The sequence below is a fragment of the Pteropus medius genome, unplaced genomic scaffold, assembly GCF_902729225.1.
Source record: "Pteropus medius unplaced genomic scaffold, Ma_sr-lr_union100, whole genome shotgun sequence".
NCBI lineage: Eukaryota > Metazoa > Chordata > Mammalia > Chiroptera > Pteropodidae > Pteropus > Pteropus medius.
Genome location: NW_024340692.1, coordinates 4,166,189 through 4,192,348, shown reverse-complemented (window position 1 = coordinate 4,192,348; position 26,160 = coordinate 4,166,189). Strand labels below are relative to the sequence as shown.

Here is a 26,160-nt window from a genome sequence, read left to right as displayed (position 1 = left end):
GAGATCCTGTTTCTCTGCTTCCTTGCCAGCTTTTGATGTTGTTACAGTTTTTTCTTTTAGCCATTCTGGTAAATGTATAGTAATGTCTCATTGTGTTTTTTTCATTCTCTAATGGCCAGTGATTTTGAAAATCTTATGTGCTTATTTGAGATTTGTATATTCTCTTTGGTCAAATGTATCTTAGTGTCTTTTGCTCATTTTCTAATTGAATTGTTTGCTATTGAGTTTTGAGAGTTTTTCAGATATATTCTAGAAACTAGTTCTTTATTAGATGTGTGGTTTGCAAATGATTTCCCCTGTCTGTAGCTTGTCTTTTAATCTTTGTAATAGGATCTTTTGCAGAGCAAAAGTTTTAAATTTTGACAAAGTTTAATTAATTGATTATTTTTTCTTTTATGGATTACATCATTGATAGCATGTCCAAGAACTCTTCCCCAAGCCCTAGATGCCAAAGATTTTCTCCATATTTTCTTCTAAAAGTTTTAGTTTTATGTTTTACATTTAAATCTGTGATCAGTTTTGATTTAGCTTTTGTTAAGGTGCGTGGTTTAGGTTGTGGTAATCAGAATTTTAAGATGTCCCACAATGCCCTTCCCGCTGATTTACATGCACTGCCTAATTAATTTACTCTTCTTGAGTGTGGGCAAGACCAATAAATATGAGATCCTGGACGGGCCTGACCTAATCAGTTGAGTCTTTTAAAAGAAGGTCAAGTGTCGGAGAGATGGTCTTCTGCTCACCTGGAAGAAAGCAAACAGCTGTATTGAGAAAGGAGGGGTCCATTTGGCAAGGACCTGAGGTCGGTCTTTAAGAGCTGCAGCCAGCAAGAAAATGACCTCCATTCTAGAACCTTAAGAAACTAAATTCTACCAACAACTTGAATGCTCTCAGAAGAGGACCCCAAGTCTCAGATGAGATTGCAGCTCCAGCTGACACCATCCAGGTGAGACCGTGAACGGAAGTTCAGCTCACCCATGGAAACTATGAAACACTAAGTTTGTGTTGTTCTAAGTCATTACATTTTTGGTAATCTGTTATTCAGCAGTATAGATTTTGGTATCTTAGAGTGGGGAGATGCTTCTGTGCTTGTGTAGATGAGGTTTCCGATTATTGGAGCTTACTTACATCTAGGTGTGAGATAAAGAAGTGGGACATGCATGCTATCAGGCACAGAGGATTGGTAGATTGTCTTCTGGATGTGGAGGCTCCTGAGGCCATACTCTGCTTTTCTGGTTCTAGGGTTCTTACTGTTTCATCTCAGCACAAACCCAGCTACTGCCGCTCTCAGCACCAGTAGGGGAAGAACCAACTAGCTCAGTTGCTTCTGGTGTACTCCACGGATTAGTTACCAAGTGATGCAGAGGAGTGTTCTCCAAACTTGTTGATTGTTCACTCTTATTTTTGATCCAGCATCCCTCAATATATGTATATTTTATACTTATATACATGTGTCATTGTTAAACAAGCTCTATAACATAAAACATAGAAAAGCAGGAAGTTTTAAAAGATGTAATTTTAAAAGATTTTAAAGAGAAAGATTAAAAAGTTAATATAAAAACTAAGGAGACAGTAATAAGATGAGTGATTGTCAAGGGTTAGGGTGAGGGAGGGACGAATAGGTGGAGCACAGAGGATTTTTAGGCCAGTGGAACTATTCTGTAAGTTCCAGAATATCTACTGTTATAGTATCTGTAAGATACTATAACAGTAGATACATGTCATTATATATTTATCAAAATCCATAGAATGTACAACATTAAGAGTCAACCCTGATACAATCTCTGGATTTGGGGTGATGATTTGTCAATGTAGGTTCATCAGTTGTTACAAATGTACCACTCTGGTCCAGGATGTTGATAGAGGGGGAGGCTTTGAGTGTGTAGGGCTAGGGAGTATATGGGAACTTCCTGTACTTTTTGCTCAATTTTTCTGTGAACCTAAATTTGCTCTAAAAAAAGGCCCTTTAAAAGATCTAAATATAATATAAAATTTATATATAGAATTCTCTGATTTATTTTTCATTTTAACTCACTTTGGATACTGAATACATCTCAGTGGGTATGTCAGATAATAGATGCTTCCTTTTTTTATAAAGTAAGGAATAAAATTTTTATTCTTTGGTATGGGCTGACACTGGTGTCTTCACTTGGTCCATTTTTTTAGACATTAACATTTCCTATCAGGTATGTTAAGGGAAAGATGGAAGGATTTCACAATGCAGACTGAGAGTAGCATCCTTACTCACTTATTTCCTTTCTTTGTATTTCAGCATGAACTGTTAAGTGCTCTGTATGGTTTAATTTTAATTTATGGATTAATTTTTTTTACATAGTGCAATCTTTACAATAGTTTACAGCTAAATATGAAGTAGTTTTTAAAATCGATATGAGGTTTGCTGTTTTTCTTGTGACAGAGTGTTATAAAGTACTCTTGAACCTGAGTATCAATTATGCAGTTTTCTTTAACAAAAAGAAAAGAATTCCAAATCTGTAGACCTTTTCTTTGATGGTAAGTGGCTATCAAAAGCATTCTATCTAGAAAATATTTTTAAAACCCTCCCCAAACAAAACAAACTCTGTCACATCAAGGTAAATTGACATTTGTAGAAAAAAACCTAATTGCTTTATTAAAGGAGTTTTATGGAGAAAGCATTGTGAAAATAGTTTGGAAATATTTCCAGAATTATAAACATTTTTTTTCCTAAAAAAGATCTAAACCTGTAAAAATTCATATATGTACGCATAAAAAGTTTCAAAGCATAATTTCTTAACTAATAGTGTTTTTGAATAATAGTTTCAGACCTTTGTTAAAATATAAAATATACTTAACATAAAATGTATTTTTTAAAATATATAAAAACATGGCATATATTAGTTTAAAGAGTGACTGATTGGTTCAGAGAGGTTGAATATTTTCTAACCAAAATTCTGATGAAAATTTTTGTATAACTTACAGGATTAAAACACAGATGTCGATTTAATAAATACGACCAATGGTACAGTTCTGCCATTTGCATCTTACCTATGCAACCATGTGTTGTGTGGGTGTTGAGGGTGAGGATTCAGAATTAGATGTACAAATAACTACATCAAAAAAGTCATACAAAAATATTTTTTAGAATTATAAAACACTCAATCACATTTTTTTCATTAAAAATCATTAATGATAACTTTGAGTGTAAAAGGTTGTAGGGCTATTGGTAAAGCATGGTTAAGCCCCTCTCACTTCTTGTGCTTAGCTTCAAGCCCACATGTAGCTGGCTCCACCTTTGTAGAAGTCGTCTCTTGCTTGTGTTTTGGATAGGATTTCTTTAAAATTTTCTAGTTCCTTCTACATTCTAGTGCTTCTTGATTCCTCAGAATTCTTGTCAGCTGATAGCATTCTTATCAGCTTATCTTATGCAGGGATACATGCACACACACATGCGCATGCACACATATTCAGTGAGGCAGAGCAAGGTGGTGGATGGCAGTCTGCCATCTCCATACAGTCTTTCCTGCATAACTTTATACTGGAATGTCGTGATGAAACATGCATTTGTGGACAGTACCAGAAACCAAACATCCAGACTGAGGAGTCCATTTCCAGTACTTAGACTGATTTCGATTTGGGGACACAGTTGCTATTTGGAGACTTCTTGTAACAAGCTCTTTAACTCTCATTCTCTGTCATATCCCTACATTTATAAAATATTGGAATGAAAGTAAATCTACTAAGTGAGCAACCTTACTAGAGTAACTCTTTGATAATGAAGAAAATAATTTTCCTTTAATTCCAAGTGTCAGTGAATTCAAGGAAGACTTTGAAAGACTTTCTTAAGAACAATATTACAAACAGTAACTATTTTATTATCAATGAGAAGTTTTATTGTTAGGAAGTAAATATCCATTAGCCTCCAAATTTTTTTTACATTAAAAAGATTTAAATATATATTCAATTTATATAGAATGTCTTATATTTAAAATATTTATATCTAATTATATCCCTAAGAAACAATGAATGTTTCTTTTATGAGGTAATATAGTAATTTTCTAATTTGATATTATAGCTAATATTTACCTGAGTGTTTACTATGTGCCATATAGTTAAGGGTTTTTCATGTATTGCTTATTTAATAGCCACAACATCTTTAAGGTAGGAGTCATTATCTCATTTTATGGGGATTTATTCTATTTCACATATCTAGTGTTTCTGATATATCTATTTTACATGGTATACTTTATATAGAATATAGAAAGGAAGTATACCTAAAATTATATAATTTAAAGTGAAATGTCAGAGGTTTTTGCTTTTCAATTATGCACTCAAAAGTGTAAATGAAAGATTTGCTATTATGGCATCTAGGCCTTTTGATATTTTCTGCTAATTTCTCCTTCTCCTAACAATAGGTCCCCAAGGATCCCATTTTCTCTGAAGTCTATTTTAGAAGTCAGTCTAAACTACCTTATAATTTGTATATAAACGAATAATATAAATAATGTTCTTGCCCTCAGGTGACAGTTACCTATTTGTATCTCAGGTTTCTTTATATTTTATTATAACACTTTTCCTTAAAATAGATAGGATGTGGAATTTTATGTTTGGATTCTCTCATCATGTTATGTTGATTATAAACACTATAGATTATCTCCAAAACAAAAGGCTATTCTTGTCCAGAAACTGTCTTTTGTTTTATTTCTCATGTAATTAGGTAAGCCCCACTGAAATACATATCTCATTCCATGGTATAGTCAAAATCCCTAGGGCCGAAGCTGACATAGGATAAGTTTTCAAACACTGGACATGCTGTACACAATATCATGCTGTTCTATCATTGTTTCCTAATGTGAAAAGATATGATGTTTTAATACGGGAGGGAGCTGTATTGTAAAGGGTTAGACTTTAGGAGATTGACGTAGAGGTCATTAACTTACTCCCTCCTCCTCTTGCCTCCTCAGTTGATTCAGACTGTCATTTCCCTTTCTTCTACAACTTGGCATCTTTCTTACAGAGTAAAAGAGTTGGTTTTCACTGGCATCATTTATCACATGGTTTGAATCACTTTTTAATACTGGAATTTAAAATTCTTTATTTCACAGAAGATCTGTGACTTCTTTGAATAACTTTGCAATTCACAGACACTCTTCTATACCTTTCCGTTCTGAAGGAGGTTTTCATTTTAGAAGAGTGTATATTAGTGTCATGAAACATGCATTTTGTATTTATCACTGTTCTTTAATGCTCATAAAAAGTCATATTCAGTAAGTGTTATACAAAACTGCTTTTGTCTCTCAAATAAAATTCTGCTTTAAAGATTTTAAATGCTCAAGATTCTAAATCCTAATCAAAAAGTAGATTATAACTTTTTTAGTGTTACAAAGAAGTAATATGTAGTTTCTCTTAATATACTGCACTGAATATTAGACTTTAGTTATTAAAAGAAGATGGAGGAAGGAGTCAAAATAATTATGACTTTGTTCCATTCACCACATAGATATTCAGATGTATGTATTTTTTTAAAAAAGATTTTTTTAAAGAAATATTATATATTTATTTTAGAATATCATGTATGTGAAAATCTTTATGAATTGTTTTTCCAAATTTAGGAAATGGGATAACTTTTTAAGTGTTGAACTTTTTTATCCTTAAAATGAGAGACCAATTCTATCGTGACTTACAGTGTAATAGTAATCCATGAGCCTATTACTGAAAGAAAAGTAGTTCCTTTTTTTTTTTAATTCAATAAGCATTTATGCATATTTTCACGACTTTTATACATTTTAGGTCCTCAAACAACAAGAACATATATATACAAACCACCTATCACAGATTATCTCATTAAGATCTTAGTAGAGAATTTTAAAAAAGAACAATAATAATACTACAATGAAATTGAGTAAATACCATTTTTAGAGAACTTTCATATATTAGAATTAGGGGAATAGCTTTGTATTAGATTTTTAATGATCTGAACCTTACAACGATTTGGAAGTAGGCAAGAAAATGACTTTTCCCATTTTATGGAGAGGATATGGAGGCTCAAAGATGACTTGGCATTGCCAAGTCATAATGCTAAGGTAAGTGGCAGGGTAAGGACAAAAAAATAGGACTTGTGGTTCCTGATCCATTATTTCAGTAGAGAATATGAATTAATATATGAATGGAAAGAAATTTGATGTAGGAAGAAACAGATATGATTTTATAGTTTCTGATTTTTATATGCTTTTGAAAGAGAGAAATATTTTGTGTTCATATTAAGCTATGAGCTTACTTTGAAATGGCTTAAAGTAAAATAGGTTAGGACATGTGAGATATTCCCAAACATGAAGTCATCCCATACTTATTTAGTGTTGGGTGATAGAATTCACTTTTGTGTACTCTGTCTTTTTATGCCTACAGCTATACTTTTGCTTCTTTTATCAACTTGAACAAAATACAGTTGATACTTTATTAGAGTGTTAAGATTAGGTTTCCCCAGATATCTTCATTTTTTCCTGTAAAGTATTTTATGCTAACGTATGGCTTTAACTTGTGGATTTTCATCTTTTTCACTTTTTCATTTATTCAAACAAGTGCTCACTATGGGCCACTCTCATCCCTGAAGATACAGAGGTGATTAGGCACAGTATCTGGCCCAAGGTGCCCCTCTTATAGTAAAGTTAAATATGTAAACTAATGGATTTCTGCCAAAGCAATACACGTAATAACAGAAGCAAGATAAGGGATCCACAGAGAACCAGAGTACACAGTAATACCGCCTTCGGGCTCAAAAAAGGCTTCTTGAAAGAGGTGGTGTCTGAGCTGGATTTTTGAGGGCAAATAGGAATTTATTTGGCAAAAAGGTGTGAATTTTCTTACTTTTAACTACAAGTACTAATCTGCTTCTGTTTCTCATACGTTATGTTGATACTCTTTGTTCACCAAATTATTTCATATGTGTTCAGAATTGCTCAAATATCTAGTCTCTTAAAGCTTTCCTAAATTAGACTTTTCAGATTAAATATAATTTGAAAGTTCTTCGATTGTTTACCATTGTACTAAATTGTAACTGTAGTTGAAACTTTTTTCTTGTGTATAACATAACATTATATTTGAATGTGTGAGAAGTGTTTGATTTCATTTTGCTATGATTGAAGTATTTTGAAAGAACTTTATAAAAAAGGTGTAACAGTATACTTGGATTTAAAATTTACCTTTTAGAAGAAAATCTATAAAATATGAACAATCTGTAATATGGAGGTTTAATAATCCTGAAAATATTATACTATTTAGGCCAGAGAAAAGTTTACCAGCACTTGCTTGTGTTACTTATTTTATTATATATAGTATAATGCAAGGACATTTCTCTGTTATATGAATGAATGTGATTATGCTTTGCTTACAGTATAGAATCATATTATTTACTTTTTAAAAATCACAGGATTGTTTCAGCTCCTTTTGTTTAAAAAACATTTTTTAAGGTGGATTGAAAATTTTACTAACAGCTCATTTTGAAATATTTTTCTTATATATCCATCTGTTGTGTACCTTAAGATTGAAATTTAGGTCAAATTAGAACTAGAATTTAACTTTACAAAGAAAATAAGTGTGCCATCTTTAAAAACTGCATTCTAAATTTTAAGTACAATAGATCAAAGTACATCTTATTTAAATAAATAGCCTGGAAAAGAAGTCTCAATTATTTTCCCCCAAACTTTCTTAAAATAGTCACTGTTCTCAATATAAGATATGAGGTTTAGCTTTATTATTTTAAAGGAAGATGAAAAGTTGTTTATTTAAAAATTTTAATGATTTCGCTTTCAAATTGTGGAAATTCTCCTTTGGGAACAGCTTTATTTGAATTGCATGTGACATTATTCTTATTTCTTTAGGCAATGATTAAAAGTTTCATGGATGTCTACCAGCTTGCAAGCACTAGAATTGCTACTTTAGAGAAGGAAATGACATCTCATCGAAGTCACATTGCAACCTTGAAATCAGAACTTCACACAGCTTGTTTACGTGAAAATGAAAGTTTACAATCAGTAAGTCCTACAATATTTTTTCTTCTTTGGATCTAGGGTCACATTTACATGTATGTATTTATTGCTCTTAAGATAACTTGCCAGTACATACAATTTGAAGTAAATGATCAATCAAGCAATATAAAATTATTAGTGTGGAGAAAATTTCGAAAGAAAGAAAGCAATTAATTTTCTACTGTATCATGTATAAAGATATGCATATTGTTATCAATGCTAAAACACTACATCAAGATCCCTTTGTGTTTGGCAGTGCAGCTGACATTTGGGTTTGGCAGTATGCTTAGTTAAAGCTTGCAACTGTCTGAAGATTCAGTGTGTCCCATTAAGACAGAATATTATTAATTATGCGTATAACCAAAATGGTAATTAGAACATGTGATTATTCTCTGTAGAAAGCTAGACTTATCTATAATACATGCCTAGCTAAAATTCATGTTGTGATTCATCTATATGATTAAAATTCAGTTTCAGCAGTCATTTCATTTCTTAAAATTTTAGCCCATGATGAAATTTGGGCTCATTTAAGTCTAAACAAAATTTTCTGCATTTGAAATATGTATTCAGGGAGTATCAAAAAACGAATATATTTGTGACATAAGGGAATAAAATAAACCTTTAAATTTTTTCTCAAAAGGCAGATATATCAACAGCGATAGTCAGAGGGTTACCAATAATTGGAATGCCATTTTTGCTTTTTTGGTTTAATTACAATATATCAGGGTAACCTGTAAGGAACAGTATCATTTTGCCATTCAGCTGTTGACCCATTTCAAATGATACGTTCAACAAAAAAAGAGTTAGCATTAAAGCAAATAGATGTACAGCTATGTTTTGCTTCTTCAACTCCTTCAGGTCTTAGCTCAAGTGTCAGCATTCCAATGAAGCCTTAATAACCATGGTATTTAAAATTGCAACCATTAATCCCTTCTTCCCTCCGAAGTCTCACTCTTGCCGCGAAGTGCCTATTTCGCTCCCACCTTCCTTGATTTTTTTTCACGGTAGCACTTATCATCAATTGATATGTGGTGTATTTTATTTGCTTATTGTCTGTTTGCTCCCAACTCTCAGTACAAACTTAGTTTCATAAAGACAAGCGATTTTGGGTGTTTTCTTCACTGCCGTGAAGGTGTGCCGAGAATAGTGTGGCATATAATAGGTATTCAATAAATGTTTACTGAATGAAAAATATGGGTAATTTATCCAATAAATGTACAAACCAGCTGATATTTGGGACCTGAGATGTGAGTTCAGTTTTTAAAATATAAATTTCTTAATGAAAGAGTAGTAAATTTGACCTCCACCAAGAGAAATCAAAATGAAGAGGAAACTTAAAAATTTTTGGATAAGTATTTGGAAGTTATTCTAGACTTTCTCTGAAACATACTCACATTTCTTCCTGCTAACTCTTTGATCCCACTGGTTAGTATTATATTATATTGTTTAGGTTGTGCAGCTTGTCGTTGCCACTAAAACCTTTTCAGGGTTAATAATGCTTGAGCTAATAATATTTGAAGCTTAGATGGGAGTTATCTAGGGGTAGAAGAGAGTAGTTTTTCAGATCAGGAAGAGGGCAGTGTGAGCATCTACAAAGGCTCTGTAATGAAAGAAGAAATCGAGAAAGACCAGTGTGGCTGGAATAAAGAGGACGATAGGCAAGAGTGTCTGAAATAAAGATGGTCTGGAAAGAAGGACAGAGGTTAGACTTTGTTGTCTTTGTTTTAAGTCATTGTAAAACTTTAAAGAAGGAGTGACATGCTCAGATTTGCCTTTTTTAAAAAAAGATCACTTTGGCTGTGACGTGAAGAAACAATTGGATGGGAAGAACAAGAGCAAGTATGTCAGATAATTCCTGCAATTTTTGCTTTGGAACTGGATCAATCATCTCATTTACTGAGAGAGAAACAATGGAACAGGAGGAAATATTGTGAGTTTAGTTTTGAGTATGTTGAGTTTGAGATATCTTTGAGACATCAAACTGGGGATGTCAAAAAGACTGCTTGATATAGAATTTAAGCAAGATGCAACGGTGGATATAAGAATTTGAAGTCATTTTCATATAGATGGGACTTGAAGCTGTAAGCAAGAATGAAATGATGTAGGGACAGTTTATAAGGCAAGAAGAGTAAAAGGCCTAAGAATGAAGCTTGAAAAACTCCAACACATAATGCTTGAGTAGAAGAGGTTAGGTTGCAAAGGATGCTATGAAGGAACAGGCAAAGAGGTAAGAGGAAAACCAAGAAAATATGACGCCATGAGAATATAGTTCAAGAAGGGTGACATGACAGTATTGTCATATGGCGCTGAAGATCAAGTGAAAAGAGGATTGAAAGTGGCCTTTGAGTTTCATACATGGACGCCCTTGTTAACTTGGCAAAGGCTCTTTTAATAAGAGGTGGATATGTAAGTGGAAATTGAGTCTCCTATCCCTCCAGAAAAACGGAATTTAACCAAATACCACTTTTGCACTCTAGCTTTCTTTTGACTAGTGTTCGCATAACTTATTTTTTTGCATTCATTTCTTTTAACCTATATTTTAAATTTACGGTGGGTCTCTTGTAGGAAGGTATAGTTTTGTTTTTGTTTTGTCTATTCATTTGACAATCTCTGGCTCTTAATTGAGTGATTAGACCATTTACATTTAATATAATTATTGACATTTTTGGATTTTTGTCTACAATTTTATTTGTTCTGTGGGGATGAAGGTGATGAGACATGATCTCTGCCCTTGTAGTCACATAAGCAAGTCATAAAAATAGGCATGTTTAAAGTCTGTGGGAGCATAGTTGAGGGAGGAGTTCATTCTGCATAACACTGTCAAAAGAAAGTACTGAGAAGATGAAGTGTTTGGGAGTTTTTGAAAAATGTATAGCAATTTGACACTTTATTAAGAGGCAGAGCAATCAAAACATGTTTTATTTTATTTTGAGGAATAGGCCTAAGGATAGTACATATGTTTAGTGAATTAAATTATATAATGAGGGTTTTTTGTTGTTGTTTTTTGTATAATAGAAACTGTATTATTACCCTAGTTCCATTTCTTCTCTCAGTTAAAGACATCCAACTCACTCAAACAGCCTGTATCCACTGGATCCCAGCACTGCTTGCAACAGTCACTCAAAATCCCATTTTCCTATATTCCTAACCCATTCTTGTACTAACAAGTCCCTATTTTTTATTCTGTAATCTGATTTGATTCTGCTCCTGACTCTTGCTCTCGATGTTCTGGTTTGGTCTCTCTAGTATTTGTTATAGTGGCTATTTTCAAAACTCTTTTAATGGGCCCTCAGATGAACTAAGCTCTCTCCTCCAATACCCACTCCATTTACTGTTGCCTCCTAACCCTCATATAATGCTTAGAGCGAGGCAGGCCTGGGCATGCTTTCTAGCACTGTTACTTATGATTCATACAACACTCTAAGCATCAGTGCTTATAGTTGGAATGTGTGGTTGAAATTGACTGCATTGTAGGGTTGTTATGAGGACTAAACAAAGACACAGTGTCTGCCCTATTAGTAGGAACTCCATAAACATTAGTTCTCTTCCCTACACATAAAAAAATATTTCTGATAGTTACATGTATTTCCTACAACTAAGCTAAGCATATAGCTTTAAGAAATATATGTGACTATGAGGAAATCTTTTTATGAGTAGGCAAAAGAGCTAAAACAACGCTTAAATCAGTGCTTTTGGCACGTACTAAATACAGTATCAATGTTAGTTGTTATTATCACTTATTGAATGAACTGAGGACACTCAGTATATGCTCTGCTCATTACTGTCTTTTCCAGCCATTTCACTGGATAAGAATAAAAAATATTCATTGTTAATCAAAAAATTAATACATCATAATGTTGTAATGCATAGAAAGAGATAGATCATATTGTAGACATGAATAGTCATCTTTGAAAACTTTATCCCTCTTTAGGTGACATTTTCATTTTTTGTTCAGTAACATAATAATAATGCTAGAGTTTAAGAGTTCTCATCAATTGTATACGTGCCAGTACTTTAACATTTTCAGTATGTTGGTCTTTGACCCATTAACTTAGGGCTGCTCTAGAGCTTTTATTTTGAGTAATAGTAACCAGGAAGGGCTTTGAGTAAAGAGATTTGAGTCCCACGCAGCCCAGTAGAGAACAGTCCTGCAGTCAGAACCAATTACTTGTGGGTGTTTGGATTCCAGCACATCCACAGCTGTGGAGAAACATATGATATTTCAATCTGTGAAACACAGAATGCCAAACCCAAATACTTTGCTGTGAGTTATGATCTTGCAAGCTGCGGTATTGATTTGCCTCATTTCCACTGTATGTTTAAGCGATATGTTTTTAATTCTATTGTACTTTATTTATGAGAAAGTAATAAATTACAAATCAGAGGAGAATTTCAGTTAGTATCTTTGCAAGGGAGAGCTATCTTTGCATCATTGTTCAGATTTTGTCAGATTTGGTAGTTGTCAAGTGGTATTGTTAATAAAGGTGAAAGTGTTAGATATTTTGGATCGGTTTAGATAAAAATAAAAAATAAGATTCCTCTTTCTCTTAAGGTCTCAAATAATATTTTGTCATTTATTTTTATTACATTTTCTTGAGAGAGGAAAGATTGCTAGTATTAGTGTTGTGTGGATAAAGAAACAGAATTTCAGTAACTTATTTTAGGTAACTTGCTTTTATAAACTTTCAAATACTTTATTTCAGTTGATTCTTGATGTTTATTATTGAGGTTTTTAGCTCTTCAAGAAAAATATTTCTCTTAAATGAGTGGTAAGCCATGACTTAATTTGTTGAGAGAGGCTGTACAGTGAAGTTCAGTGGCATACAGTACAGATTATCAAGTATCGCTCCTAGGTTTTTAATTAGAACTCAATTAGATTAAAACCCAAGGCCTCTGATTCCTTGTCAGGTGCTTTCCTCTGAGATTGCAATGTGTATTAAGACAAATGTCTATCATCGTGGCACTTCAAGTGTAGTGATAATACAATTATTATACGAATAATTAAAATAATGATGTTCAAGTGGAATCTCAGAGTGCCGTGAAAGCCTATAACTGAGGGACTTAACTTAGGCTCAGGATGGCCTACTTGAAAAATTGAACTTTAGTTGAGAAAATGAAGATTAAATAGAAATTGACAAGGGAAAGCATGGAATGCTCAAGGAATGGAAAGATGTCTGTATGACTGGAGCAGAATGAATTAGGTGGAGAACTGTGGGAGAATTGACCAGAGGAGGAAGGGGCCAGATCCGTATACCTTACAAGCCATGGTTCGTTCTCAGCTTTCTGAGAAACTCTCTAAGTGAGATGTTTCTGACAACTGATTTTTTTTTCTATTTATTCTCAAAATTCACTGACTTCAGATGCCATAACAACATCTGTTTTACTCTTTTGCTAAATATTGCTTACTTAGATGCTCATTAAATTCTCCCATATTTTTATCATGAGCTCCAGCTCTGGCCTTTGGACACTAACAGAGTTAAATAAGGGAAACATAAAATATCGAAAGATGAGACAGCTCACTCAACATGCACATATTTTCCTTGATCTTTGACATATATTTCCAAACTTTTAAAAGTTTCTTGTAGTCCAGAAACTCAAGCTTTTTTTACACAATAAACGGGCCTGAATGTAATAATGTATATTCCTTCAGCCTATTAATACCTCTTCTCTAGCTTTTCAGTTTTTGTATGATGTAGTTTAAGAGGAGCCACTTTCTCAATGAATGATAGCTGGATAGTGACTGTAGGACCATGATATTATAAATTTTATATTTATATAAATATAAATCTGATATACTTATATAAATTATATGCAATATTTATATGATAAATAAATATATTAGATATGCTTATGTCTGGTATATTAGATAAATTCTAATATATTATGTCCTTTTTACACTTGTGGTCACGTAATATATCTAAATAAATATTCTACATATAAGTATAAATATAAAATATAATAAATATATTATATTTATATGATTCTATTCTATGATTCTATTCTTCAGTGACGAAATATTACAGTGACAGAGCAAGGAGTGGCAAGAATGAAAATTTCAAACTCTTATCATTATAATCAATTAATAATCAGGTTGTAGAAAATGTAGATGTAATTTGGCAATTTAATGCTTTAATTATTTTTAACAGTTGTTTAAAGAGTGGCAACAACTAAATATGCTTCTGGGTATCTCTTCCACTATTTTATCTTTCTTATTAATTTGAGTTCTTTGGGGGCTTTAGATGCCTGCTAGGTTTTCGGAAGCCTCCACTCAGTTTTCTGCAAATATCTCCAACTGAACATGTTTCCCAACTTTCTGGTCCTATCTCTGACACATCTACCTTGCACCCCAAGATAGAACCTTTATTCCCTTTATATTTAATATTTAATCAGTTGCTAAGTCTTAATGTTTCTACCGCCACAGATCTCTTAGATTTATTTTGTCCTTTCTGCCCTAGTGGTCACATTAAGCATTCCTTATAATAGACAGTTGCTCATATTTATGTTTTACAATTTAATGAGTTTGCAGTGGTCTTCTAGTGAGTTTCCCCATATCTAGATTTCCCTTTTGATCTTGTCTGTCACATTAGTTCTTTCCAACACACAGATATTGTCAGGCCATAGCTTGATTCAACATGTATTTTAGCTCTATATTTTCTTCAGGATAAAATGATAAAAATTCTTTATCATTGACATCAGGCATGTTCTGACTCTATGTGGTTTTTTAGTTCATTACTGTACTTACCTGTGTGAGCACTGTATAGTAGTCTGACTTATATAATCAATTAGTTGTGTATGTGTTACCATATTGTGAGTCTGTGAGGTAATATTTTATTCATTTTTCAAAATCTATTATAATGATCAACAAATTCTGGTTGATTTGAATTGAAATTAATTGGGGGAACATTCCTTCAATAGTATTTGTTTAATATATAATTATTATGGAACATACACATTGTACAAACCAAATTTTACCCATGCAAAAAATTTTTAATTTTCATCAAACTGTATTTCACATATTTCTCTAGCAAATACTTAATGAGAATGAATAGAATAATTTATGTATTATATCAATAAAAATTTTAAGTAAAATATTCAAATACATAAATTGGATATTTCTTCTCTTCTTCACTACTCTTCCTAAAAAATTCACCCTAAACCCAAAAATTATTTGTGACAAAGAAGAACATTCTTTTCAACATACCACTTAAATAATTTTAAACTTTTTCGGATATTTTGGGACCTTGCTTCTCTATGTTTACCCACGTAGACGTAAAATGATCAGTGTAATAACTTTTACTCAATGGTGGGTACTTAGTAAATATTCGTTGATAAAAATGGCATACCGAATTAAAATTAACTATGCTCAGGCCTAGCATATAGTAAGAGTATCCGAGGTTTATTTCAGGAATAGAAATCTAATTTACGTAAATCAGTAAAAAGCTTATTTTCAAAAATGTGTTTCCTTGAACCCTTACCTCACACCATCTACAAAAATTAACCCAAAATGGATCAAAGACCTAACTATAAGAACTAAATTCTTTTTTTTTTTCTTTTTGACAGTCTCAAGGTAGTTTTTTTTCTGTATGTCCTTTTAGGATTTCTGTTCAGCTAGATGTCAGGCAATTTTCAATGATGGTTGATTTGTACGTTAGTTGTAATTTTAATGTGGTCATGAGAGAGGGCAAACACAACATTTACCTACTCCCCCATCTTGACCAGAAATCTAAGAACTAAATTTCTTTTTTTTTAACAGCTTTATTGAAATATAATAGACAGTTGCTCATATTTATGTTTTACAATTTAATGAGTTTTTTCAATTATAGTTGGCATACAATAATATTTTAGTTTCAGTTGTATAGCATAGAGATTAGAGATCTATATAACTCACAAAGTGATCACCCCACTAAATCTAGGATCTCTCTTCCTCTTTACATATTTATTACAACATCGTTTACTATTTTCCTTATGCTACATCTTATATCTCCATGTCCACTTGTACTTCTTAATCCCTTTGCCCTTTTTCACCTTCCCCCACAACCCTCCTCCCATCTAGTAGCCCTCAAAATATTCTCTGTATATCTATGTTCGTTCGTTTTTCATGTTGTTATTTTGTTCTTTAGATTCCACATGTATGTGAAATCAAGTGGTATTTTTCTTTCTCTATCTGATTTACTTCATTCAGCATAATACCCTCTAGGTCAATCAAGGCAATATATTTTTCCATCCCCTTCCTTTTAGTCTGTGTGTGTCTTTAATCTGAAGTGAGTCTCTTGTAGGCAGCGTATGGAGGGGTCTTGTTTTCTTATCCATTCAGCCACCCTATCTTTTGGTTGGAGCATTTAATTCTTTTCCATTTGAGGTACTTGTTGAAAGATATGTACTTATTACCATACTTTATTCCTGTCTTTGATACATGTTTTTTCTTCTTAAAGAAGTCCCTCCAACATTTCCTATATACTGGCTTGGTGTTGATGAATTCTTTTAGCTTTTTTTTTTTTTTTTTTTTTTTTTTGTGGTTTGGGAAGCTTTTTATCTGTCCTTAGACTCTAAATGATAGCTTTGCTGAGTAAGTATCCTTGGTTGTAGCTTCTGGGCTTTCATCACTTTGAATATTGTGTGCCAGGCCCTTCTGTCCTGCAGGGTTTCTTTTGAGAAAGCAGCTGCCAGTCTCATAGGTGCTCCCTTGTAGGTAACTAACTGCTTTTCTCTTGCTGCTTTTAAGATTTTCTCTTTGTATTTAGCCTTTGGCATTTTAATTATGATGTGTCTTGGTGTGGGACTCTTTGGGCCTCTCTGAGCTTCCTGGGGTTGTATGTCTATTTCCTTCACCAGGTTAGGGAAGTTTTCTATCATTATTTCTTCAAATAGGTTTTCAATTTCTTGTTCTCCCTCTTCCTCTTCAAGTACCCCTATGGTGCAGATATTGTTACATTTAATTTTGTCCCATAGGCTCCTTCAATTATCATCATATTCTTGGCTTCTTTTTTCTTGCCATTCTGATTGAGTGTCCTTGGCTTCCCCATCCTCTGTATCGGTGGTTCAATCCTCTTCTTCATCCACTTTGTTGATTCCCTCTAATATACTCTTCATCTCAGACTGATTCCCTTTTATAATTTCCATTTACATTTTTATGTCTTTTATCTCTCAAAGTTCTCACTGAGTTCATCTATACTTCGTCTAAGTTCATTGGGCATCTTTATAACCAGTGTTTTGAACTCTGCATCTGTTAGATTGCTTGACTCCATTATTTCTGGATCTCTGCTCTGTTCTCTCGTATGGTTTCTGCTTCTTTGTTTTCTCATTTTGGCTGCCTTTCTGTGTCTGTTTCTGTGTACTAAGCAAAGCTCCTAAGTCTCCTGGTCTTATTACCGTGGCTTTGTGTAGTAGGTGTCCATTGGCATAGTCCTGAGAGGGGTTCAGCTGCAGGCCAAGCTGAGCCCCAGCCTGTGCTCCTCTGGGGCCACTTGTTAAGATTCAGCTAGCAATCCACAGATGCTGTGCTTATAGTTGCCTCAAGAGGCCATGCCAAAAACCAAGGCCAGCATGGGTGGAACTGCTCAGCAAGGAGCACAGGACTTGCTGAGGACACAACTGTATGTGGCCTAGGCAGGGTCGTGAGTTGGGGGAGGCAAAGTTTTAGGGAATCCTCTGGACAGAGTGACCTCTGTTTTCCAGTTTGATGGCGTCTCAGCTATGACGATGCTGCATCCACACACAGCGGGGCGGGCTCAACAGAGGAGGAATGGATACCACTGACACCTCTGCCCAGGAGAGAGCCTCACATCCGGCACTTGCTGCAATACTTCAGCGTTCCCCTGTAAGTCTCTGGTGCCCCCCGATCAACCAACCCGCACTGGTGCTCAGAGAGAGTGAGTCCATCGCTGCAAAGTCCATTCGTGGACATGGCCCCTTTAAGAAGAACATCTGCAGCTGCTGCAGCCTCTGTCCCACTCAGCTGCTCAGGACCCAGTAGCCTTGAATCTTTGCCCCCTCCTACCTCCTACCTTTGCAGGGTGATTTATTTCTCTACCTGGTTGTAGGGCTTCTGTTCATCTAGACCCCAGGTGACTCTGCTTGCTGTTTGCTCCATGCTTCTATCACAACTTTGATATATTCGCAAGAGGAGATGAACAAAGCCTCTATATCATCTACGCCATGTGCCCCACTGTGGCCAGAACTAAATTTCTTAATAAAAAACATAGAGATACATCTTCATGAGCTTGGCTTTGGCAGTGGATTCTTAGATATGACACCAAAGACATGAGTGACAAAATTAAAAATAGACAAATTGGACTTCATCACAATTAAAAGCTTTCGTGCATTAAAAGACACTCCACAGAATGGGAGAAAATATTTATAATCATATATCTGATTAGGGTCTTATGTGTAAATAACTCTTACAGCTCAACAACAAAAAGACAACCTAATTTTTAAATTGGGCAAAGGACTTGAATAGATTAGCAGATTAGTGGTTGATGGTGCAGGGGAGGAGAAGAGGGAATGAAGAATGACTGTTTAATGAGTATGGGATTTCCTTTTGGGGTGATGGAAAAGATTAGAACTAAAGTGGATTGTGATGGTTGTATAACATTGTGAATGTACTTGATGCCACAGAATTGTACACTTTAAAGTTGTTAAAATGGTAAATTTTATGTTGTGTGTTTTACCACATTAAAAAATATTTCTTTAGTTTTGGGGTGGTATGGGACAGGCAGGTATATTGTTGTTTACACAGAATGGCAATATGTTGTACTGGAAAGTAGCATGACAGAGAATCAGAGGAAACTTGGATTCTAAAACAACCTTTGTCATCAACTCACCACAAAGCTTTGGAAAATAAATCACACAATTTCCTTGGACTTGGTTTTTCCTGGCTGTAAAGTGAAGAGTTTAAACTAGATGAAATCTAAATTCCTTCTCAGCTCTAAAATTCTTTGATTGAAGTTACAAATACTCATTTTGAATACTTATATTCTAACCATGTTTTGTTTTGTTCTTGCTTCAATTTACAACAATAAAATGAGTATTGTTTCAAAATTTATAAGAACATAATTATATATTGAATTTGGAAATATTCAACACCAATAATCCATTTACAAATGTATACCTGTTGCATAAACTTAACAATAACTTGTAACTAGGCAGTCAAAAAGTCCCCAAAGTAATCTGAAAATGTATTAGTGTATTTGTAAGAAGTATTTCCTTTTTTAAGCAAAGTTTTTTTTTTGATATTTAATATGTTAGGAATGTGAACTTTTAACTCGTCAAACTATTGTAACATATTTGAAAATTATAGTAATTTGATTAAAATGTTGCCTATAAGGCAAAAGGTTTAGTTAATAGAATCCATATGTAATTAAAATGCAGAACTAAATGTAATCAGACTCCAGTGACTAGTGCCTTCATATTGATAGTTTTACAATGGCCTCTGGGGTTGAAAGTTTAAATGTCACAAAATGCAACAACACTGCAGAAAACAGCTTCAGCTGGCAATTTTTAGCTCTTTTGAAGACACCAACACTGTTACTTGATAAAATGTAAATATCACATCCTAGATTTTGATCATTTTAGGAGTACCTTCCTGTTGGCAGGTTGTTGAAGCACATGACTGGTGTGCTGGTGGAGAACCACACTCTCCAGCACTGTTATAGTAACTACCAGAGATGAAGGTCCCTGCTGTGAGCCAAGCCATGGCCTTCTTTTTTCTTTTTTAATAACAGAGTTGCTTAATTTGGGTGAATTCATCTGAATCACATGAAAGTTATAGACACAATACTATGTACCAAACCACAAAAAAAGTTAAAAAAATTTTTTTCCTGAACTTAAAAAAATTATTTTCTCTGGACAGTTTTAAGAGTCGACATCCTGTGTTAGAGTTCTCTAATCATCACCAGCACAATTTACAATCAGAACACACAGAGAGCCAGTTTAGACCAGCTCATCTGTTGATCTTGGCAGAGACCCTTCATCTCACTTTGTGCAGCTGCCACTTGAGAGTTGGGGGACTCAGCAGAGAGCCAGAGGAGGGTGAGATATAAGGCTGGTCAAGGCAGGAACACATAGGCCTGCTTCATTTCAACAGTGTATGTTGCTTAAAAAAAAAAAAAAAAAAAAAAGGTAGTCTTTTTATTTTACTGCCCCCCCCTCCTTCTTTTTTAACCTGAAATTAAATGAGGACCTCTCATGAGCCACTGCGCTCCAGGCATAAGAAATTGTAATGTCTGGCTTCCAGAAACTGTCCCGTCAAAATGTGCTTCTGATTAGGTGGCTTAATTACAGCTGTGAAAACAATGTTGATTTAGGCCTCAAGATTCCAGGGCATGTCAGCCGTTATTAGCTAACCTTGGACTAATTCCACCATTTTAAAACTGTACCACTAAAGTCACCCAGCTTGACAACTTTTTATGTAGGCAGAAAAGTTGCCAGAAGCAACACATTTTTATGCAAAATATTGTTCAATGCACAATTTCAACGACAGCACCATTAGTGGTCATTAAAGAGATAGTTAACTTTGCACTTTATCAAGAACAAGGAAGTTCTGTTTGTAAAAACAGTAAGTTTTGAATAGTATTTTTAAAGAGTTGACTGACATAAGAATTAATTTTAATTCCTTTAATTCAGTTTTATTTCAAGTCCAGCATGTTGGTTTAACCACCCAATTTTATTACACCTAAATTTTCCTGACAGTTTCATTTGCTGTTAGGAAATAAAATTGCAATTTTTTTCAACATGGGAAATAATGGCTAGTTTTAAAAACATTATGTTTGAAACTTCCCTTGCCTCAAGCTGGTTCAGACACAACCTCAGTTTACTTTTGGAAGGAAACGAACCTCATTAAATAGTTTTAAATATTTTAATATAATGTGTGTTTTTTCATAGTGAGAAAGTTTATTAGACTCATGTATTTATACCTGCAGGGGAAGTAAAAGTCTAATAATTATATGGTTTCAATACTTTGGAATTTTCAATACAATTGTCACTGATATCATAAATATTCTAACTACGTATTTAAAGTAGTTTCAGTTTCATTGTATTTTAGATGTCTAAAACTCCCCTTATATGCTGTGAATGGTGTTTTATTTGTCAATATTTAAAAAAGTAGATATTACATAGAAAGCAATACCAAAAGAGTAAGGTGGGCAGCTGAACAATAAACATAAAGAGTCATATAATTCTCATAATTTTGGAAGAAACTTTTGCTTGAAAATTCATTATTTATGCCAAACCGAATACCCAAGAGAGAGCTAAATGATTTCTTTAAAATGAAATCTCCCACACCCAAGACATTAAATCCAACAAAGTGGGTGGTCAAGGCACATCTTTTTCTACTAGTCAGACTCATTGAACAATTAACCGACTCTAACTGTGCATGGACAAGGAAACTTTTGTTCAAGTTGAATTAAGAGTTAATACATAACGTAATTAATTGTGAGGAATGGATGGACAAATAGTTGTTTCTGATGATACAGTATGTGTGTCTTCAAAGAGAAAGCTGGGGGAACTGATTCAAAATCGTTTAAATTAATAATCCCACAATCTAAATAATATCGGTAACATCTAATCGCCAGAGACTTTAGAGACACTTTACATCTATATCTGTTCCATCTATTATTAATTTAATCGACATATCAATCTCATGAAAGAAATATTATTTCCCCGTATCGCAGATGAGGCACCTCAGCCCCAGAGAGGAAAAGTAACTTGCCCAAATTACGCTGTTTGGAATTTAGATTAGAACTCATATCTGTATGTCCAAAGCACATGATCTAAACTAAAGATGGAAGCAGACATTTTTCTTGGAAAGTGGATTCCAGGTTATGAAATGGCAGGGAAACATTAGAATGATGAAGTATATGTTGTGTGTGCCTTTAGACTGTTTAGACCTTTAGACAGGAGCATTTAAACTTGAAAAGAGTTTTCCGTGCAAAAAAAAAAAAAAAAGCTATTTTTTTTTTTTCCAGTGAAAAATTACTCTGTATGAAGACTGACAAATCCACTAGGTATCTGGTTAAGGCCTTTTACCTAGAACAAAAGGACCTTTCCTTTTCTTTTTGAAGTTGCTTTATGTACAGAGAATTGAAAGTGCACATCCTTCCATGTTATATTGGTTTGAAGATTGGACATATTACATTTGTTCTTAAGATTTTATGTTAGTTGAGAATTTGGAAAGAAATCGCTGTCTTAGTTTCCCAGAAATTTGGCTTAGGGCATACTTTGATAGATTCTGAATTCAGCTTATGCTTTTGGATATCTTTTTGTTCTCAGTGTTTGCCTGACACCAATTGGAAAGATACCCTTCCAGAATGTAAGGGGCCAACTAAGGTTATACAGCTTTATGTTTCTAGTCGCCGCCATCTTATTGCTAATGACTTCAAATTGAAAATATGAATTTGGTTGAAAAAAATGTGCCATGTAGATTGTATACAATGTAGATTATATTTAATTTTATTATGATAAAATAACTGTTTTGATACATCATTTTGTTAGTCCTTCCTGGTGGCATATGACTTAATTTTAAAAATTTTATTATACTGTGTATTCTAGATTCTTATGATTATAATTATGTATACCCTAACTGGTTTTGCCTTTTCTTGATAATATAACCATCTTTTGGAAAAAAGAAAAAGGCCTAGGAAGGAGTTTTGAACCTAGCTATATGTATTTCTATGTAGATATTCTATATCTTATCCTATATAAATATATGTATTCATTATTTTGGGGTATTACTATATTTTGCCAATGGAGTAATTTTTTAAATATCTTGGTTTATGTACTTATACTTCTCAATCCATATTTATTTAAATATGAAATCTTACCATTCTTTGAAATATGCTAAATGTTTTTCCTAAAGCAGGTAAAAAAAAAACATTCTAAGTAAGGTTTCTAAATAATTTGGCTTTTATAACCGCATTGTTTCTTTTTTAAATGGCACTGATAAATGAAAGCATCAGGTCTGTAGTAATGCTTTTTATCAATATTCAAAAGAGTTTAAATTGGTCACTATTTTAATGCTAAGCAAGCATGAAGAGTACAGAGGGGTTACCATTATTAGAAACAGCTGTTGAGTAAATCTCATAGTCTTATTTATCCCTGTCTCATATGGATACCTCAGGGTGAGTGGGGGAAACCTAGAGATCAGAGTTTTTACTCTCCACCCCATATCCAAGCAGGGTAACTTTTATCTCATTTAAAAATTTAATTTCCGAATAAGATTTCATTTAACAAAAAGATTCTGCTGTTAAAAAGTTTGATAGTCCCTGTTATATCAAGAAGACACACAGGAACAGTCATCTGTTATATGAGTAGTCATTTCAACATATCATAAATAGATTATTATCAAGCTCCCCCCCAAGAAAAACCAAAACGTAAAAGATTGAATACAATGTCATGATAATTTCTGTACTTAGTAAAATCATCTTTGCTTGCTGCTTGAAAGCCTAAAACTAAGACTTGTTTTTGTTTCTTTCGACAAATATTTTTGCTTTACTTTAAGCATAAATTTTTTTAATTGAAGTATAATTGACATTATATTAGTTACAGGTGTACAACATAATGATTCGACATTTGTATATACTGCAAAGTAATCACCACAGTAACTCTAGCCACCATGTGTCACCATACAAAGTAGGAAAAAATTATTTTTCTTGTGATGAGGACTTTTAAGGTTTACTTTTTTTGCAACTTTCAGACTTGTAAATAGTATTATTAAATACAATCACCATGCTATACATCACAGCCATGACATTTTATATCGGGAAGTTTGTACCTTTTGAATTCCCTTCACCCGTTTTATCCACACCCCCAACCCTCCTCCCCTCTAGCAACCACCAGTCTGTTCTCTGTACCTATGAGTTTCATTTTGTTCGTTTAAGTAGTCCACATATAAGTGAAAACATGTGGTATTTATTTTTCTCTGTTTGACTTTTTTTCACCTAAGCTATTGCCCTCAAGGTCCATTCATCTTGTTGCATATGACGAGATTTCATTCTTTTTCTTTATGGCCAAGTAGTATTCTATTTTATACATATATCACACCTCTTTTATTTTTCAATTACAGTTAACATTTAATATTATTTTGTGTTAGTTTCAGGTGTACAGCATAGTGGTTAGACATTTATATAATTTATGAAATGATCCCCCCCGTTAAGTTTAGTACCCACCTGGCACCATACACAGTTACTACAATCTTATTGACTATATCCTTATGCAGTATTTTACATCCTCATGACTATTTTCTAACTACCAATTTGTACTTCCTAATACCTTCACCGTTTTCACATAGCCCCCAACCCTCTTCTTTTCTGGCAACCATCAGTTTGTTCTCTGTTCTATGAGTCTGTTCCTATTTTGTTTGTTCATTTATTTTCTCTAGATTCCAAATATAACTAAAATCATATGGTATTTGCCTTTCTTTGACATTTCATTTAGCATAGTACCCTCTAGGTCCATCTATGTTGTCACAAATGGTCACATTTCATTCTTTTTTATGGCTGAGTAGTATTCCATTGTATAGATGTACCACCTCTAATTTATCCAGTCCTCTATTGATGGGCACTTAAGTTGTTTTCATATCTTGGTTATTGTAAGTAATGCTGCAATAAACATAGGGGTGCATATATCTTTTGAACTTAGTGTTTTGGATTTCTTTGCATAAATACCCAGAAGTAGAACTGCTGGGTCATAAAGTAGTTATATTTTTAATTTTTTGAGGAACCTTCGTACTGTTTTCCATAGTGGCTGCACCAATTTGGAATCCCACCAACAGTGCATGAAGATTCCCTTTCCTCCACATCCTTGCCAACACTTGTTGTTTGTTGATTTATTGATGATAGCCATTCTGACAGGTATGGGTGATATCTTATTGTGGTTTTAATTTGCATTTCTCTGATGATTAGGGACATTGAGCATCTTTTCATATGTCTTTTGGTCATCTGTATGTCCTCTTTGGAGAAATGTCTATTCAAGTTTTCTGCCCCTTTTTTTAAGTGGAAATTTTGTGGGGTTTTTTGTGGTGTTAAGTTGTATGAGTTTTTTATAAATTTTGGATATTAACCTCTTATTGGATATATCATTGGTGAATATCTTCTTCTATTCAGTGGGTTACCTTTTTGTTTTGCTGATGGTTTCCTTTGCTGTGCAAAAACTTTTTAGTTTGATGTAGTCCTTTTTGTTTATTTTTTCCTTTGTTCCCCTTGCCTGAGGACATGTAGCAGAAAAAATATCACTAAGAGCAATGTCAGAGAGTTCACTGCCTATGTTTTCTTCTAGGAATTTTATGGTTTTGGGTCTTACCTTTAAATCTTTAATCTATTTTGAGTCTATTCTTATATGTAAGAAGGTGGTTCATTTTCTTTTTTTTTTTTTTTTGCATGTATCTGTTCAATTTTCCCAACACCATTTATTGAAGAGATTCTCTTTACCCCACTGTATATTCTTACCTCCTTTATCATATATTAAGTGAATGTATAGGTGTGGATTTGTTTCTGGGCTCTCTATGCTGTTCCATTGATCTATGTGTTTGTTTTTATGCCAGTACCATGCTGTTTTGATTACGATAGCCTTGTAGTATAGTTTGGTGTCAAGTAACATGATACCTCCAACTTTTTTCTTCTTTCTGAAGATTGCTGTGGCTATTTGGGGTCTTTGTGTCCATATAAATTTTAGGATTATTTGTCTTAGTTCTCTGAAAAATGCCATTGATATTTTGATAGGCATTGCATTGAATCTGTAGATTGCTTTGGCTAGTATAGACATTTTAACAATGTTAATTCTTCCTACCCATGAGCGTGGTATATGTGTCTATTTATTTATATCTCTTGAATGTCTTATAATTTTCCAAGCATAGGCCTTTTACCTTCTTGGTTAAATTTATTCCTAGGTATTTTATTTTATTTATTTTTTTGATACAATTATATGTGAGATTGTTTTCTTAATCACTCTTTCTGATAGTTTGTTATAGGTGTGTAAAAATACAACCAATTTCCAAATATTAATTTTGTATCTTGCTACTGTACTGAATTCATTTATCAGTTCTAATAATATTTTGGTAGAATCTTGGTTGTCTACTTTAGTATTATGTCATCTGCAAATAAAGACAGTTTTACTCCTTCCTTTCCAATTTGGATGCCTTTTATTTCTTTTTCTTGTCTGATTGCTATCACTA

The 26,160-nt window shown here is 33.5% G+C and overlaps 1 protein-coding gene across 9 annotated transcripts in view; it reads left to right on the top strand.

Annotated features, from left to right (window-relative positions):
- The window catches only part of CCDC171 (coiled-coil domain containing 171), a 265,767-nt gene that overhangs the window by 213,450 nt on the left and 26,157 nt on the right, over positions 1–26,160 (top strand). For 8 of the 9 annotated variants that reach the window (XM_039873836.1, XM_039873897.1, XM_039874057.1 and 5 more), the window contains one exon: positions 7,851–8,003. In XM_039873836.1, the coding sequence (XP_039729770.1) occupies positions 7,851–8,003 (153 nt within the window). Of the gene's footprint in view, positions 1–7,850; positions 8,004–17,672; positions 17,874–26,160 lie in introns of those variants that run through there. The other variant, XM_039873986.1, reaches the window with a different exon arrangement.